The 15,508-nt window shown below is 40.6% G+C and overlaps 1 protein-coding gene across 2 annotated transcripts in view; it reads right to left on the bottom strand.

The window, feature by feature from the left end:
* Positions 1-805: 805 nt before the first annotated feature.
* Positions 806-15,508, bottom strand: part of si:ch211-266g18.6 (synaptotagmin-like protein 1) — a 56,916-nt gene continuing 42,213 nt past the window's right edge. For both annotated transcript variants that reach the window (XM_065025613.1, XM_065025614.1), the window contains exons 11-15: positions 11,354-11,515; positions 10,666-10,744; positions 8,538-8,637; positions 3,539-3,744; positions 806-3,275 (exon numbers count right to left, since the gene is read on the bottom strand). In XM_065025613.1, coding sequence (XP_064881685.1) covers positions 3,136-3,275; positions 3,539-3,744; positions 8,538-8,637; positions 10,666-10,744; positions 11,354-11,515 — 687 coding nt within the window. In that variant the 3' untranslated portion in view covers positions 806-3,135. The remainder of the gene's footprint in view (positions 3,276-3,538; positions 3,745-8,537; positions 8,638-10,665; positions 10,745-11,353; positions 11,516-15,508) is intronic.

Genomic DNA, 15,508 nt, shown 5'->3' with positions numbered 1-15,508 from the left:
CACTAACAACACAATACTTTGAGCAAAACTGTAATAACTGACACAAACACAAATTTGACAATGGAGCATTTTTTTTGCTACATGGTGACATTCAACCATATGCTGGGTTTCTTCCCTGGTGATGCTCTGCCAGGCCTTTACTGCAGCTGTCTTCAGTTCCTGCTTGTTCTTGTGGTATTTTACCTTCATATCATCAATAAATACAAGGGAACCAGGTCCATTGGCAGTCATACATGCCCAAGCCATGCTTCACAGATGAGGTGGTATGCTTCGGATCACGATCAGTTCCTTCCCTTCTCCATACTCTTCTCTTCGTATCATTTTGGTACAAGTTGATCTTTCAGCGTATTACAGCTGTGAATGTGTTTTGTAGTATTTTGGAATGCCAATGTTGAGTATACCAACTGAGATTTAAATCATTTACACAAACAGATTAAAAAAAGATTCAAAGATGGCTTCAGATGAAGAGGAGGAAGACCGTGACATGCTGAATTCCAAGATACAGCACTAGACCAAACTTCACTTGCATCAATCATCCTTGTGGTATTGAGAGATAAACAGGGTAATGCATTAACTGATTGCACATAAAGGAAGACACTTACATGATAGGGTGCTTGCTTTGTTATACAATTGACCTTTCTTTCATCCTGTGAAACAATGTCATCCTGGTCCCAGATTCTGTCTCGCAATGTTCCGTGTAAAGTCAGCACAATTCTGCCCTTGTCCCACATTAGGTCAGTCAGCACTAGATTTTAACAATAATGTATTATGCAGTACCGTACAAAAAAGGTAAATAAAGCCGGTGACCATTTTACAAACATAACTTTATTTTTATACTTTGTGGTGGTTAAACTAGAACCATCTCTCCCTTGTACGGTTATAGAGCAGAGACATTAACTCATGATCTCTGGAATGATCTTTAGGTTTGATCACCCAAAGACATCGTAAATCGCCTCTGTCCGTGTTATCTCAGAGGCCCATCCTCAGCAGAACACACACAGAATAATTAACAGAATACTATATTCTGTCGAATAAATCAACCATTATAATGCAATACAAGCATTATAACATAATCTTGCAATTCCCCTGACAATTTACATAATTTGAAAACAGACACACTCCCTGGGAAATGACAAGATATACAGTACCAGATAAAAGTTTGGACACAACTACTTATTCAAGGGTTTTTCTTTATTTTCTACATTGTAGAATAATATTGAAGACATCGAAACTATGAAATAACACATATGGATTCATGTAGTAACCAAAAAAGTGTTTATCAAAGTAAAATATATTTTAGATTGAAGATTCTTCAAAATAGCCACCCTTTGCCTTGACAGCTTAGCACATTCTTGGCATTCTCTCAACCAGCTTCATGAGGTAGTCATCTGGAATTTATTTCAAATAACAGGCCTGCCTTGTTAAAGGTTAATATGTGGTACTTCTTTCCTTCTAAATGCGTTTGAGCCAATCAGTTGTGTTGTGACAAGGTAGGGGTGGTATACAGAAGATACGTCTATTTGGTAAAAGACCAAGTCCATATTATGGCAAGAACAGCTCAAATAAGCAAAGAGAAAAGACAGTCCCTCATTACTTTAAGACATGAAGGTCATTCAATATGGAACATTTCTTCAAATGCAGTCGCAAAACCCATCAAGCGCTATGACGAACCGGTCTCTCATGAGGACCGCCACAGGAAAGGAAGACCCAGAGTTACCTCTGCTGCAGAGGAAAAGTTAATTACAATTACCAGCCTCAGAAATTGCAGTCCAAATAAATGTTTCACAGAGTTCAAGTAACAGACACATCTCAACATCAACTGTTCAGAGGAGACTTCTTGAATAAGGCCTTCATAGTCTAATTCCGGTAAAGAAACCACTACTAAAGGACACCAATAACAAGAATAGACTTGCTTGGGCCAAGTAACACAAGCAATGGACATTAGACCGGTGGAAATCTGTCGTTTGGTCTGATGAGATTTTTGGTTCCAACTGCAGTGTTTATGTGAGCTGCAGAGAAGGTGATCGGTTGATCTCTGTATGTGTGGTTCCCACCCAAAAGCATGGAGGAGGTGTGATGGTGAGGGGGTGCTTTGCTGGTGACACCGTCTGTGATTCATTTAGAATTCAAGACACACAACATGCAAGGCTACCACAGCATTCTGCAGCAATACGCCATCCCATATAGTTTACACTTAGTCCCACTATCATTTGTTTTTCATCAGGACAAGGACCCAACACACCTCCAGGCTGTGTAAGGGCTATTTGACCAAGAAGGAAACTGCTGGAGTGCTGCATCAGATGACCTGGCCTCCACAATCACCCAACCTCAACCCAGTTGAGATGGTTTGGGATGAGTTGGACTGCAGAGTGAAGGAAAAGCAGCCAACAGGTGCTCAGCATATGTGAGAACTCCTTCAAGACTGTTGGAAAAGCATTCCAGGTGAAGCTGGTTGAGAGAATGCTAAGAGTGTACAAAGCTGTCATCAAGGCAAAGGGTGGCTCCTTTGAAGAATCTTCAATATATTAATACTTTTTTGGTTACTACATGATTCCATATGTGTTATGTTTTGGGGTGACAGGTAGCCTAGTGGTTAGAGCATTGGGCCAGTAACCGAAAGGTTGCTAAATTGAATCCCTGAGCTGACAAGGTAAAAATATGTTGTTTTGCCCCTGAACAGGCCGTCACTGTAAATAAGAATTTGTTCTTAATTGACTTGCCTAGTTAAATAAAGGGAAAATAAAAATGTCATAGTTGTGATGTCTTCACTATTATTCAACAATGTAGAAAATAGTAAGAAAAACCCTGGAATGAGTAGATGTGTCCAAACTTTTGACTGGTACTGTAAGTAAAGTATAAGTGAATAAAAAAATACACTGAAAAAAATATGCATTGCAATTCTAATTCTTTATACTTTGATTAATCACAATCAAGACTCTCTATCACAAGAAAAAGGTTCTGAGCAGTAATTACCTCTTACCGAACCTCATCCTCCTGATATATTCAGAAAAGTTAGAATGTAGATTATGGGGTAGAGTTGAAGAGGGTAGAAAGTTGAAAAGTGTTGCTCATGGAAATATGCGCATGTTCGACTCTAGCACTACCGCTGCTCTGCGCTCCCGGCACTGATTTATTCTACTTCCTCGGGGTCATAGAGGAACGAAGGGGGATCTCACCCTCCACCCAAGCATCTGGACATGATAGCATATTTTCCCAAAGTTGAATTTCCTCATTGACAGATTCCATCCAGTCCACGTTTTTGCCATAGCTTTGTCCTGGAATCAAACAGAAAAGTAAGGCATTTCAGAAAAGTAAGCCATTGCAAAATATTGAGTGAACAACTTCTATACTGAAATCAAAGGCGAACTATGGTAGCATTTCATACTTTACTTTTTCAGTTGTTAACTATGTTTTTAGTGCTTCAGCCATGGAAATTGATTACCTTTCGTAACAAATTTACAAACTTACTATCACAGACATTTGTCAAGCATGAGTAAAGCACAAGTAGCATCATGACAAAATGGTGTTTAACAATCACCTGTGCCCAGACTGAGGCGCACCCCTCCCAGGAACTGATTGGAGAGTTTGTTGTGGTCCCACACAGTCAGCTCGCAGCAAGCCTCTCTGACCTCTCCGGCACGGAAACCGTCGTACACCATGGCGTGGTTATACACAGGCTTTTGGCTCTTCTTCACCACCCGCGTCTTCTGACGACTCTTCTTGCTTGTGTCAGGCAACATGTAACTGACGTAGAAAATGCAATCATTTTGTTTTCTATCGCACATTAAAATTACACTAATGACTTTAGCATATGGTGTCTGTGTTTGCAAATATCTGTGCATCTGGATAGATAAGCTATAATTAAAAAATAACACATGAGTTCATTAAGAAGCTGAGAAAAAAATGCCTCTCGCTTTCTAACTCTGTAGAGACCGAAGGACTTTCCCAGAGTTAGCCATCCCTGAGACCGGGTATGGTAACTCATACGTCTAAAGGTTAACAATGATGTTGGGTACAGTGGTTGTTTTTGAAAAAGAGCTTTATAAATCAAATGTAAGCAATGAATGGAGCTACGTGACATCAAAGGGGGTCAGCTCTTTTGGAGAATGCAGTGATGTGTACTAAACCTGTCACCCGTAATAAAACCAAGTACACTATGGTAAATCGCATCGAATGGCTTTAGTGAAGTGGCAGCTGCATTCATATGGATGATATCTCCATCGTCTAGGACCGGTAGAAACGTTGATTGAATTATCTGCTTTCTACTTGGAATAATCTCAAACCTTTATTTAACTTCTCTAGGGTAGGGGGCAGCATTCTCAATTTTGGATGAAAAGCGTGCCAAATTAAACTGCCTGCTAATCAGGCCCAGAAGATAGGATATGCATATGGTAGATTTGGATAGAGAACACTCTAAAGTTTCCAAAACTGTTAAAATAGTGTCTGAGTATAACAGAACTGATTTGGCAGGTGAAAATCTGAGAAAAATCCACTCAGGATTTATTTTTGTTTTGTAGTTTTCTATTCAATGCCATTACAGTATCCATTGACTTAGGACTCAATTTGCAGTTCCTATGTCTTCCACTAGATGTCAACAGTTTTTACAACTTGTTTCAGGCTTGTATTCTGAAAAATAAGTAAGAGCAGTCTGAATGAGTGGACCCTGCAGTGTCACAGAGGTTTTTCATGCACGCGACCGAGAGAGTGCCTTTCTTGTTTACCTTTTATATTGACAACATTATTGTCCGGTTGAAATATTATAGATTATTTAGGCTAAAAACAACCTGAGGCTTGAATATAAACATCGTTTGACATGTTTCTATGAACTTTACGGATACAATTTGGATTTTTTTTGTCTGCCTGTTGTGACTGCGTTTGAGCCTGTGGATTACTGAAGAAAACGCACAAACAAAACAGAGGTTTTTGGATATAAAGAGAATTTATCGAACAAAACAAACATTTATTGAGTAAATTTACTGTCTTCTGAGTGCAACCATATGAAGATCATCAAAGGTAAGTGATTCATTTTATCTCTATTTCTGACTTGTGTAACTCTTCTACTTGGCTGGTTACTGTTTGTAATGATTTGTCTGCAGGGCGAGACTTGATTACACACAGGTGGATTGTATTTATCATTGGTCATTTAGGTCAACATTGGATCATTCAGAGATCCTCACTGAACTTCTGGAGAGAGTTTGCTGCACTGAAAGTAAAGGGGCTGAATAATTTTGCACGCCCAATTTTTCAGTTTTTGATTTGTTAAAAAAGTTTGAAATATCCAATAAATGTCGTTCCACTTCATGATTGTGTCCCACTTGTTGTTGATTCTTCACAAAAAAATACAGTTTTATATCTTTATGTTTGAAGCCTGAAATGTGGCAAAAGGTCGCAAAGTTCAAGGGGGCCGAATACTTTCGCAAGGCACTGTATGTTGTGTATTTAACCCTCTTTTCCCCCCATGTCTTTGTGCGGAATTGTTTATTGTAAGTGCACGTTTTCTCTGGTGCGCAATGGGTTTTGTAACCATTTGTTTGTGGTTCTGGTTGCTGGAGGTTTTATGAATAAAACTGCTCTGTTGATTACCCAGTTTTGCATTTGTCATATTGCCCAATATTCTAATCATGTCTATTTTTGGAAATAGACTTCTGAGATTAACAGAGGCCAAAACCTGCTCTGTTTACGAAAATCATAGGGAGTCGGTAAAGATTGCAGGGTATCTACAGACCCAGGGTTTGGTCGCACATGACCAGAGACCAACAATAAAAGCATAACAATGTACCTGTTGCCCAATGTGTGAGGGCTTGGCGGAGCCAGCACCATTGTCAATAAACGAGCGGAGTCATTCAAAAGTTTGATATTTTGGAAGTATGACATCAAGTGTAGGCCCACTTGCGTTTGAGATTGGTAAAATGCAGTTGCAGAGAGAGACCAAGCTCCTGGTGGTATTGACATGATGGTCACATCAGAGTGTTTGCAAATTGTAGGGCATAAAGTGAAGATAATTCACTCACCCATTGATCATTTAGCCTATTTAATCCAGGATGGCATTGAGTAAATGGCTGATTGAGAACCTTTTTCCTGAATAATGTGTTTGTTTTCTATCTCTGGTTTACATTTCACTTTGGTATTGATGTGTATATTTTTGTAATTACAGGGCTCGCCTCCAAAAGTGCCCTTGGTCTCAGCATGACTCCCTGTCAAAATAAAGGTAAAATAAATACATTTAAAGTATTAATTGAGACAAAATATGGAGAGTCGTGAAAATGGCATCGACAGGCTGCCTCGCTTCTTGCTCTGAGGAAACTGCAGTATTTCGTTTTTTATTCATGTATTATTTCAAAAAATTGTTTGCCCAGAATTCTTTTTTACATGATAAAATACAGTTAGGCCTCCCGGGCAGCGCAGTGGTCTAGGGCACTGCATCGCAGTGGTAGCTGTGCCACCAGAGGCTCTGGGTTAACGCCCAGGCTCTGTCGCAGCCGACCGGGAGGTTGTCCGGGTTCGAGAGGGTTTGGCCGGTAGGGATATCCTTGTTTCATCGCGCACTAGCGACTCCTGTGGCGGGCCATGCGCAGTGCACGCTAACCAGGTCGCCAGGTGCACGGTGTTTCCTCCGACACATTGGTGCGGCTAGCTTCCGGGTTGGATGCGCACTGTGTTAAGAAGCAGTGCAGCATGGTTGGGTTGTGTTTCGGAGGACGCATGGCTTTCGACCTTCGTCTCTCCCGAGCCCGTACGGGAGTTGTAGCGATGAGACAAGATAGTAACTACTAACAATTGGATACCACGAAAAATGGGGAGAAAAAGGGGACAAATTAAAAAATGCAGTTGAAGTCGGAAGTTTACATACACCTTATCCAAATACATTTCAACTCAGTTTCACAATTCCTGACATTTAATCCAAGTACAAATTCCCTGTCTTAGGTCAGTTATCACCAATTTATTTTAAGAATGTGAAATGTCAGAATAATAGAGAGAGAACGATTTCAGCTTTTATTTCTTTCATCACATTCCCAGTGGGTCAGAAGTTTACATACACTCAGTTAGTATTTGGTAGCATTGCCTTTAAATTGTTTAACTTGGGTCAAACGTTTCGGGTAGCCTTCCACAAGATTCCCACAATAAGTTGGGTGAATTTTGGCCCATTCCTCCTGACAATGCTGGTGTAACTGAGTCAGGTTTGTAGGCCTCCTTGCTCGTACACGCTTTTTCAGTTCTGCCCACAAATGTTCTATAGGATTGAGGTCAGGGCTTTGTGATGGTCACTCCAATACCTTGACTTTGTTGTCCTGAAGCCATTTTGCCACAACTTTGGAAGTATGCATGGGGTTATTGTCCACTTGGAAGACCCATTTGCGACCAAGGTTTAACTTCCTGACTGATGTCTTGAGATGTTGCTTCAATATATCCACGTATTTTTCCTTCTCATAATGCCATCTATTTTGTGAAGTGCACCAGTCCCTCTTGCAGCAAAGCACCCCCACAACATGATGCTGCCACCCCTGTTCTTCACGGATAGGATGGTGTTCGTCGGGTTGCAAGTCGCCCCCTTTTTCCTCTAAACATAACGATGGTCATTATTGCCAAACAGTTCTATTTTTGTTTCAGCAGACCAGAGGACATTTCTCCAAAATGTATTATCTTTGTCGCCATGTGCAGTTGCAAACCGTAGTCTGGCTTTTTTTATGGCGGTTTTTGAGCAGTGGCTTCTTCCTTGCTGAGCGGCCTTTCAGGTTATGTCGATATAGGACTCGTTTTACTGTGGATATAAATTCTTTAGTACCGGTTTCCTCCAGCATCTTCACAAGGTCCTTTGCTGTTGTTCTGGGATTGATTTGCAGTTTTCGCACCAAAGTACGTTCATCTCTAGGAGACTAAAGCTTCTAAGCTTCTAAAGCCATGACATAATTTTCTGCAATTTTCCAAGCTGTATAAAGGCACAGTCATCTCAGTGTATGTAAACTTCTGACCCACTGGAATTGTGATACAGTGAATTATAAGTGAAATAATCTGTCTGTAAACAATTGTTGGAAAAATGACTTGTGTCATGCACAAAGTAGATGTCCTAACCGACTTGCCAAAACTATAGTTTATTAACAAGAAATTTGTGGAGTGGTTGAAAAACGAGTTTTAATGACTCCAATCTAAAGTGTATGTAAACTTCTGTTTTCAACTGTATATACATAGACTTTAAATCACTGGCCACTTTAATAAATGGAACACCAGTCACTTTAATAATGTCCAAATATCTTTCATTACCCATCTCATATGAAATTGCGTTATCCTATACTATTCTACTGTATCTCATTCAATGCCGCTCTGACATCGCTTGTCCGTATATTTTTATTTTCTTAATTCTATTCCTTTACTAGATTTGTGTGTATTGGTTATATGTTGTGTTATTGTTAGATATTACTTGTTAGATATTACTGCACTGTCAGAGCTAGAAACGCAAGCATTTTGCTACACCCGCTAAACTCGTGTATGTTACCATACATGCCTCAGACGCCATTCTATTAAACCTGTCTTCTACTCACCACTTCACAAAGGAGTCGACACCCTGAGGCTTTAGCTTACGCAGCTCTCTGGCCTCCTTCAGCCACACATGGACCTCCCCTGAGTTAATCTTGTCAACACCTGCAAGAAGAGGCACAATATCCAATATTGATGATCAGAGAGCTAATTCAGTGTCCCACGTCTTTAAATATGTACTACATGACTATTGACTAATCTAGTCTTCTTCAGGGGTTGTAACCCCAAAAAAATTCAATCGGTTTGGTTTCGTTCCACTGTTCCAACCGGTTTGAACCCCAAAACAGTACCGGTTTATATTGCGGTTTGAACCCCAAAACAGTACCGGTTTATATTGTTAGTTTCTGTTCCTTTTTTAACCTGTGAAATCAACCTTTGATGATGTGTAGCCTATGGTGCAAGATGTAACTAAAATGTTGCAGGTGGGGAGACAGTAAGAGCGGGTTGAGAAGGAGGCTTGAAGTGCTGGGCATCACATTATGCCATGTGAATTAGGTCCACAGAATTATACCTAGGAGGAGCAGCTTCTATGAAGGAACTTTGAATGTCCTTTGCGCTAGCTAGCTAACAAGCTTGTGTGTGCAGAGTGGCACCATAATTGTAGATTGTGAGATATTGTATTTTTGTAGATTGTGAAATCGCTAGGGGAGGAAGCGGTTTAGTAAGAAATTGTTAATTGTTTTATGACACTAATTGATTGAGGTCTGCAAAATGTGCACTACATGTGTTGTTGACGTGCCTAAAATAAAGGTTAAACATACAGTCCCAGTCAAAGGTCTGGACACACCAACTCATTAAAGAGGTTTTTCTTTATTTGTACTATTTTCTACATTGTAGAATAATAGTGAAGACATCAAAACTATGAAATGACACACATGGAATCATTGAAGTAAACAAACATGTTAAACAAATCAAAATATATTTGAGATTCATCAAATAGCTACACTTTGCTTGATGACAGCTTTCCACACTCTTCACATTCTCTCAACCAGCTTCATGAGGTAGTCACCTGGAATGCATATCAATTAACAGGTCTGCCTAGTTAAAAGTTAATTTGGGGAATTTTTTTCCTTAATACGTTTGAGCCAATCATTTGTGTTGTGACAAGGTAGGGATGGTATACAGAAGATAGCCCTATTTTGTAAAAGACCAAGGACATATTATGGCAAGAACAGCTCAAATAAGCAAATAGAAACAACAGTCCATCATTACTTTTTGACATGCAGGTCAGTCAATCCATAACATTTCCAGATCTTTTAAAGTTTCCTCAGGTGCAGTCGCAAAAACCATCAAGCGCTATGATGAAACTGGCTCTTACGAGGACCGCCATAGGAAAGGAAGACCCAGAGTTACCCCTGCTGCTGAGGATAAGTTTGTTAGAGTTACCAGCCTCAGAAATTGCAGCCCAAATAAATGCTTCAGAGTTTAAGTAACAGACACATCTCAACATCAACTGTTCAGAGGAGACTGCGTGAATCAGGCCTTCATGGCCGAACTGCTGCAAAGAAACCACTACTAAAGGACACCAATAAGAAGAAGAGATTGCTTGGGCCAAGAAACATGAGTGATGGACATTAGACCGGTTTGACCAAGAAGGCGATTGATGGAATGCTGTATCAGATGACCTCGCCTCCACAATCACCCGCCCTCAACCCAATTGAGATGGTTTGGGATGAGTTGGACCGCAAAGTGAAGGAAAAGTAGACAACAATGCTCAGCATATGTGGGAACTCCTTCAAGACTGTTGGAAAAGCATTCCAGGTGAAGTCGGTTGAGAGAAGGCCAATAGTGTGCAAAGCTGTCATCAAGGCAAAGGCTGGCTACTTTGAAGATTCTAAAATATCAAATATATTTTGATATGTTTAACATTTTCAGTTAATAATTGATCACATATGTGTTATTTAATAGTTTGGATGTCTTCACTATTATTCTACAATGTAGAAAATACTAAAAATAAAGAAAAACCCTTGAATGAGTAGGTGTGTCCAAACTTTTGACTGGTACTGTATACATATATATTTTTTAAATGTTTTGGATCAGTAAAGTGATTTAAACATGAATTAGTTGTCATTTTTTCTATCATACCATAATGCTATCCCATTCACGAAAGAGACCGGCATATCATATCAGTACCTGTTGAGCCAGGGGGAATATATTTCAGTGCTACTGTCAACAGTCCATGATATTCAGGAGAGTCCTGAACGCCAGGATTCTGCAAATAAAAACAAGTGGATGATATCTTAACACACAGGCATTTATAATTGAGTGTTGTTCTTACTGATATTTGTTTCCAAAACATTTACAAACGTAAGTTATATCCAATAGTTGTTCTTAATGTCTTGTGATATTTTTTTGTTCTTATTGTGAGTTTGTCAGGTTGACAAACTAATCTACCCTTGGGGACCAATAAAGTATCAACTTGTCTCTTACTGCACATAGCATTTAATCTCCATATCAGGGCCAATGTTGGTCAGGGAGGGAGAGGTGGTGTCCAGCTGGGTTTTATCACATGTTCTACAATAATATTTGTGTTGTGGTTTATTTCCAGGAAACTCCTCCTTACCAAAGACCTGCTCAGGTCAGTGGTGGGACAAATAAGCAGGCTTTTCAGGAAATTCAGAAAGTGAATTGAGATTTAACTGAAAATAATCCTCTTTGAAAGTAGTGGTGCATTTTGTCATTAATTACATTTCAAATCCACCTGAAAAGACTACATTAAAATGGGATTGACCTCAACGCCTTGGAGGCAATGTACCAAGCTGCCTTGTGGTGTTTATTTCTGTATAAATTGCACAACTTTTATACAGTAAATGCTATTTACCTTGGGCTGTAGGTTGTACCAGGTAAGGGTCTCATGACCCCAGTCCCAGGTCTTAAGGTCAATGTCTACCTGCCCCAGAAAGACATTTCTCCCTCTGGAGTCATTGTGCCACACAGAAAGGTTCAGTGTCCTGCCTTTCAGATCATCCATCGTCATCTTGTACTGTACAAAAAAAAATGAAATAAAAGATTAAGTGTTAAGAGGATAAGCTGCGTTCATAACATCTTGTAAATTCGTAAATACGAGGATATAATCCACTTGAAAGCCCGTCGTAATTACTAGTGGGAAACTCGTCATCCCTGAGATCTGACTTCTAGCACATGATGAACTCAACTACTAAGGAAATAACCTCGGTAACAGAATTTGACAGTTAAATGCAACAACAAAACATTATTTATCAAAAGAAATCTATTGCATGGTTTTTTAACACTATAATAGTTTATGGTTGACGCAGCTTGTTTGCCATTAGCCAATCTGCGTTAGCTCAGAGCATGTAAACGCACAAAACCTGTTGCTTCCAGGTTACACGTAGTATTTTCAAAGTGGCCCACTTGTTATGAATGCAGCACTAGAATAAAATAAAAATGATCTGTTACTAGATAGGTTTCCATGCTATTGGTTTCAGATTTTCATGCTAATATTCTAAAATCCGCATAAAATCTGTATTTCCCCACCAGAGACATTTCCATCAAAATGCGATGCGAGTGGTGCTTACAGACGGTAGGCAATTAAGGTCACAGTTACACCAAAAAGAAAGATGCCCAGGGTCCCTGCCCATTTGCGTGAAAGTGCCTTAGGCATGAGGACTGCAGATGTGGCCAGGGCATCAAATTGCAATGTCTGTACTGTGAGACACCTAAGACAGCACTACAGGGAGACAGGACAGACAGCTGATCGTCCTCGCGGTGGCAGACCATGCATAACACCTGCACAGAATTGGTACACCCGAACATCACACCTGCGGGACAGGTACAGGATGGCACAACAACTGCCCGTGAGTTACACCAGGAACGAACAATCCCTTCATCAGTGCTCAGACTGTCCGCAGTAGGCTGAGAGAGGCTGGACTGTCTGTTGTAAGGCAGGTCCTCACCAGACAGCACCGGCAACAACGTTGCCTATGGGCACAAACCCACCGTAGCAGGACCAGACAGGACTGGCAAAAAGTCGGGGTTTTGTCTCACCAGGGGTGATGGTCGGATTTGCATTTATCGTTGAAGGAATGAGCGTTACACTGAGGCCTGTACTCTGGAGCGGGATCGATTTGGAGGTGCAGGGTTCGTCATGGTCTGGGGCGGTGTGTCACAGCATCATCGGACTGAGCTTGTTGTCATTGCAGGCAATCTCAACTCTGTGCGTTACAGGGGAGACATCCTCCTCCCTCATGTGGTACCCTTCCTGCAGGCTCATCCTGACATGACCCTACAGCATGACAATGCCACCAGCCATACTGCTCATTCTGTGCGTGATTTCCTGCAATACAGGAATGTCAGTGTTCTGCATGGCCAGCCAAGAGCCCAGATCTCAATACCATTAAGCATATCTGGGATCGGAGGGTGAGGGCTAGGGCCATTCCCCCCCAGAAATGTCTGGGGACTTGCAGGTGCCTTGGTGGAAGAGTGGGTTAACATCTCACAGCAAGAACTGACAAATTTGGTGCAGTCCATGAGGAGGAGATACACTGCAGTACATAATGCAGCCACACCAGATACTGACTGTTACTTTTGACCCCCCCTTTGTTCAGGGATACATTATTCCATTTATGTTAGTCACATGTCGGTGGAACTTGTTCAGTTTATGCCTCAGTTGTTGAATCTTGTTATGGTCATACAAATATTTACACACGTTAAGTTTGTTGAAAATAAACGCAGTTGACAGTGAAAGGACATTTCTTTTTTGACTGAGTTTAGATGGCAACAGCAATGATAGGAATATGCTGGTCACACTATATTAATCTACTGCCATCTAGTGGTTTTGATTAGCTATTTACGTTCTGGTTATCTCACAGACCTGGCTGAATAATTTGATTATGGATAAGGACATTGCGAACAACAACATTTTCAGATGTGATAGACAAAAAAAGACGCAAAGGATTTACTGCTGATACCGGACCAGGCCCAAACCCCACGTCATTCACAGGAAGAAGAGACCCGAAACAGGGTACACAGATCCAGATGTCTTGTGAGAATCTGTCGGCGAGTGGATAACCCGCCTCTACCATCCGTCCTATTGGCCAGCATGCAATAATTTTAGAATAATCTGGATGAGCTCGAGACTATCCTATTAACGGGACATTAGAAACTGTAATATCTTATGTTTCACCGGGTCGTGGCTGAACGACGACATAGAAAATATACTGTTGGCTGGTTTTTCCGTGCATCGGCAAGACAGAACAGCCACCTCCAGTAAGACAAGGGATAGTGGTCTTTGTCTATTTGTCAATAACAGCTGGTGTGTGAAATCTGATATTAAAAAAGTATTGAGGTTTTGCTCGCCTGAGGTAAAGTATCTCATGAGAGTTGATCTATATTTTTCATAGAGTTACCTGACAAAGACTTTAAACATGTAAATACATATATTACTTGTTACCCAAAAGAGCGGCAGTTCGGGGCAAGGTATTAGGGTTATTGTGAGTGTAGCTCCCAAATGTATGCAAGTGTTGCTTCTCTTTCTCTCTCTCTTTAACAAGTCCAATACAGCAAATGAAAAATAAACATCTTGTTAATCTACCCATCGTGTCCGATTTAAAAAATGCTTTACAGCTAAAGCACAACATATGATTATGTTAGATCACCTCCAAGTCGAAAAAACAGCCATTTTTCCAGCCAAAGATAGGAGTCACAAAAAGCAGAAATATATGTTTTTGTTCGATAATGTACATATTTATATGCAAAAATCTCAGTTTACATTGGCGCCTTACGTGCAGTAATGTTTTGATTCCAAAACATCCGGTGATTTTGCAGCAATACTCATAATAAACATTGATAAAAGATACTAGTGTTATTCACAGAATTAAAGATAGACTTCTCCTTAATGCAACCACTGTGTCAGATTTCAAAAAGCATAATCTGGGAATGGCGTTCAGAGTCAAAAACAGCCAGAGGAATATCCGCCATTTTGGAATCAACAAAGTTAGAAACACCATAAATATTCACTTACCTTTGATGATCATCAGAAGGCACTCCCAGGAATCCCAGTTTGACAATAAATGACTGATTTGTTCCATAAAGTTCCATCATTTATGTCCAAATAACCACTTGTTGTTAGCGTGTTCAGCCCAGTAATCCAGCTTTATGAGGCGCAGGCACTTCATCCAGACAAAAACTCAAAAAGTTCCGTTACAGTCCTTTAGAAACATGTCAAACGATGTATGGAATCAATCGTTAGGATGTTTTTAACATAAAACATCAATAATGTTCCAACCGGAGAATTCCTTTGTCTTCAAAAAAAACACTGGAACGCGAGGTAACTCTGTCGGGAGCGTGCGTCATGAGCCCAAGGCCAGACCACTGACTCAGAGGTCTCATGAGCCACTCCTTTATAGTAGAATCCTCATTCAAGTTTCAAAAGACGGTTGACATCTAGTGGAAGCCGTAGGAAGTGCAACCTCATCCATATCTCAATGTGTATTCGGTAGGCCAAGTTTTGAAAAACCACAAACCTCAATGTCCCTCTTCCTGGTTGGATTTTTCTCAGGTTTTCGCCTGCCATATGAGTTCGGCTATACTCACAGACATCATTTAAACAGTTTTAGAAACTTCAGAGTGTTTTATATGCATATATTAACATCTGGGACAGGGTGGGAGGCAGTTCACTCTGGGCACGCTATTCATCCAAAAGTGAAAATGCTGCCCCCTATCCCAAAAAGGTTAACGTCCTTGCTAAGGGTCTTAATTCTGTCGGACCTATTGCCCAGCAATTCCACGTCTTGTCATAGTGACTTAACTTTTTCCCTTTTCTCAAAATGTTGTCGCTTAATACTTCATGGAGTAAAACGTTGAGAGAGAATCGGTCAACGTTTTGATCGTTGAACCCTTTGTTGCCCTGTGCTCTGACACTTTGTGTGGGTTGGGTGCAGGAACGTAGCAATCGGGTCGATTGTAGCGGTAGTCGTTTTGATGGCAACGTACTTTACCATTATTTTTACCGCAGTGG

Source organism: Oncorhynchus nerka, linkage group LG12 (genome assembly GCF_034236695.1).
Source record: "Oncorhynchus nerka isolate Pitt River linkage group LG12, Oner_Uvic_2.0, whole genome shotgun sequence".
Classification (NCBI taxonomy): Eukaryota; Metazoa; Chordata; class Actinopteri; order Salmoniformes; family Salmonidae; genus Oncorhynchus; species Oncorhynchus nerka.
The sequence above is the reverse complement of the archived record's forward strand: the minus strand, read 5'-3'. Positions and strand labels throughout refer to the sequence as shown.